At 37.7% G+C, this 4,025-nt stretch overlaps 1 protein-coding gene across 1 annotated transcript; it reads right to left on the bottom strand.

Moving 5' to 3' along the window:
* Positions 1–2,850: 2,850 nt before the first annotated feature.
* LOC124508145 (olfactory receptor 4N5-like) lies at positions 2,851–3,777 on the bottom strand. Its single transcript, XM_047074561.1, has one exon. The coding sequence runs from the start codon at positions 3,775–3,777 to the stop codon at positions 2,851–2,853; it is 927 nt and encodes a 308-aa protein (XP_046930517.1).
* Positions 3,778–4,025: the final 248 nt, after the last annotated feature.

A 4,025-nucleotide genomic window follows, 5' to 3' on the forward strand; every position in this document is an offset into this window, starting at 1 on the left:
AAGGCCCACAGCAAATATCATCCTTAATGGGGAAAAATGGAAATCTTTCCCCATGAGGTCAGGAACATGACAGGGATGTCCTCTCTTACCACTATTGTTCTATAGAGTACTGGAAGTCCTTTCCTCGGCAATCAGAAAATAAAAATAAATAAAAGCCATTCAAATTTGCAAAGAAGAAGTTAAACTTTGACACTTTGCAGATGACATGATGTGATACTCTACATGGAAAACCAAAAATATTTCACCAAAAAACTGCTAGAAGTGATAATTGAATTCATCAAAGTTGCATGACGTAAAATCAACATGCAGAAATTGGTTGCATCTGTATACACCAATAATGAAGCAGCAGAAAGAGAAATCAAGCAGTCGATCCCAAATTGCACCCAAAACAATAAGATACCCAGGACTAAACCTAATCAAAGAGGTGAAATATCTGTATGCTGAAAATTATAGAAAGCTCATGAGAGAAATTGAAAACACAAAGAAATGTTAAAGCATTCCATGCTTATGGATCAGAAGAACGTACATCGTTAAAATGTCGATACTACGCAAAGCAATCTACACATTAAATGTAATTCCTATCAAAATAACACCAGCATTCTTCACAGAGCTAGAACAAACAATCCTAAAATTTTAGGGAACTAGAAAAGACCCCAAATAGCTGAAGTAATGTTGAAAAATCAAAGGAAAACTGGAGGCATCACATTTCCAGACTTTAAGCTGTTTTACAAAGCTGTGATCATCAAGACAGTATGTACTGCCACAAAAATAAACACATATATTAATGGACCAGAATAGAGAATACAGAAATGGACCCATAAATGTATGGCCAGCTAATCTTCAACAAAGCAAGAAAGAGTATCCAATGCAAAAAAGACAGTCACTTCAGAAAATGGTGCTGGGAAAACTGGACAGTGATTTGCAGAAGAATGAAATTGGACCACTTTCTTACACCATACACACAAAAAAATCAAAATGTATGAAATACCTAAATGTGAAATAAGAAACAATCAAAATCCTACAGGAGAAAACAGGCAGCAACCTCTCTGACCTCAGCCACAGTAACTTCTTACTAGATATGTCTCTTGAGGCAAGGGAAACAAAAGCAAATGAACTATTGGGACCTCATCAAGATGAAAAGCTTCTGTATGTTGACGGAATCAATCAACAAAACTAAAAAGGCAATCGACCTAATGGGAGAAGATATTTACAAATGACATATCAGATAAGGGTTAGTAACCGAAATGTATGAAGAAGTTACCGAACTGAACACCAAAAAAACCAAATACTCCAATGACGAAATGGGCAGAAGACATGAATAGACACTTTTCCAAAGAAGATATGCAGATGGCTAACAGACACATGAAAAAGATGCTCAACATCACTCATCACCAGGGAAATACAAATCAAAACCACAATGAGATAACACCTCACACTTGTCATAATAACTAAAATTACCTCAGGAAACAACATGCGGTGAGGATATGGAGAAAGGGGAACCCTTTTGCCCTGTTGGTGGGAATGCAAACTGGTGCAACCACTCTGGGAAACAGTATGGAGGTTTCTCAAAAAAATAAAAAATATAAACCCCCCTATGACTCAGCAATTGCACTGCTATGTATTTATCCAAAGGATACAAAAATGCTGATTTGAAGGGGCGCATCATACCCAATGTTTATAGAGCACTATCAACAATCGCCAAATTATGGAAAGATCCCACATATCCATCAACTTACAAATAGATAAAGAAGAGGTAATACACACACACACACACACACACACACACACACACACACTTACACACGCACGCACGCATGCACATACACACAATGGAATACTACTCGGTAATCAAAAAAAGAAATCTTGCCATTTTCAACAATGTGGATGGAACTAGAATATATTATGCTAAGTGAATTAAAGCAGAAAAAGGTGAATGAGAGACTCTATGAGGGAATCTGTTTACTTGTCTTTTTCAGTTAAACAAAAAGAAGCAGAAAATGTGAAAAAATATAAATAAATATAAAGACAATAAAGCAAATTTATACCAATTATATCCATAATAGTCCTATTACGGGTCTTTCATTTTTCATTATTGTCAATGTATATATATATATATTTATGTATATATACACATATATATATATAAAACCAAGAATATATCATACTATTTTCTGTACAGTGTTGAGTACATTCTTATTTACATATATCAACTTATTTGACAAGCTACTATATTCATCTTTGTGGTCTTCAAATGTATAAATTTATAAGATCTTTGTGCCTCTTTTCCTAGAATTTTGTGTCCCCAGAAAATTGCATGGATGTTTCATCTGGATATCAGCTAACCACAATTCAACAAGACCTTGCTTAACTACCATAGGCAAAAACTCCCATCTCTAGTCAAACTCTATCATAACAGTATTTTTTATTTGTTTCAGATAACTATCTCTTCTGGATATTAGAGGATATTTCTTTTTTTTTATTTAGTTTACAATTATATGTATAATGAATTACATATATACACATACAGTGTGTACAGTATGCTCTTGGTTTGGGAGGTGGATTTCCATTGTTCATCACTTACATACAACACGCTGTGCTCAATCCAACAAGTTCCTAGAGGTCATTTTCAATTTAATAGCTCAATCTGTTTTTATCTACTTGAGTATAACCCCAAGAGACCTAGACTCTCAACTGCCTTATTCACATACCTAGAATAGTGCCTGAAAATTGCAAGTGCTTAATAAATGTAATATTTGCTAAAATGCAATGGTGTCCTTGTACATTAATAAATAAGTGATTTAATTAATTCCAACTAGATTTTCTTCTTTGTAGCTTATTTCATTCTTCTATTCAGCAAATCATGTGACGACTCAGTAACCTCTTCATGGAAGCTTTCACTTCCTGGTTGCGAAAAGTATAAATCACAGGGTTCATCAAAGGAAAGATCACTGTGTGAAAGAGGGAAACCACTTTGTCAGCTGGGAAGGCTCTGAAGGGGCGAGTATAGATGAAGATGGCAGGTCCAAACATGAGAAACACAATGATAATGTGTGTGGTACATGTGGAAAGAGCCTTGTGTTTGCCTTCAGAGGTGTGTCCCTTCACACGATAGAGGATGACAGCATAAGAGGCCAGAAGCCCCAGGAAGCACAGCAGGGTAAGCAGGCCACTGTTGGAGACCATCAGGAGCTCCACCACAAAGGTGTCTGTGCAGGCCAGCTTGATGACCTGTGGCACATCACAGAAGAAGTTATCCAGCTGGTTTGGGCCACAGAAGGGCAAGTGGAGAATAAGGGCTACTTGCACAATGGAATGAGTAAAGCCCCCAAGCCACAGAGCCAACAGCAAGGCATAGCACACTCTAGGGCTCATGACAGTGGAATAGCGTAATGGATGACAGATGGCCATGTAGCGGTCAAAGGCCATCACAACAAGAAGGAACATCTCCCCTACTCCAAGAAAGTGCAAGAAAAAAAGCTGAGTGATACATCCTCTGTAGGAGATTATTTTCTTCTCAGAGAGGAAGTCCACCAGCATCCTGGGAGCCACAATGAAGGAGTAGGATGCATCCAGGAAAGCCAAATTGCCCAGAAAGAAGTAGAGGGGGGCTGTGAGGCCAGGGTCTGATCTGATGGTGAGGATGATGAGTAGATTTCCAGGGAGAATGATGAGGTAGAAAACTAAGACTAGCACAAAGACCAGAAGTTGAGTCTGTTGAGACTGGGTCAGACCAAGGAGGATAAATTCTGTCACCACTGTGCTGTTCTCCCTCTCCATCTCTCCTCTGCATAATAACAAAGAACAAAGAATCATCTGTTATAACTACCTTTTCATCTACTCCATAGCTGTTTTCAGATAAAATCATTTACCACTTCCAGGACTTGCCTAGCTGAAAGCAATGCATGGTCATAACTGTCTTGTGTTTTAGGCTGATCTTTCTACCCTTCATTTCTTGATTTCCCCCAAAAGAAATTGTTTTTATAACCACACTCTCATTCCCATTTAACCACGTGCTGCTTCTATGT

Source organism: Lynx rufus, unplaced genomic scaffold (genome assembly GCF_022079265.1).
Source record: "Lynx rufus isolate CCGP_SWC_20201006 ecotype Redwood Valley unplaced genomic scaffold, mLynRuf1.p SCAF_13, whole genome shotgun sequence".
NCBI lineage: Eukaryota > Metazoa > Chordata > Mammalia > Carnivora > Felidae > Lynx > Lynx rufus.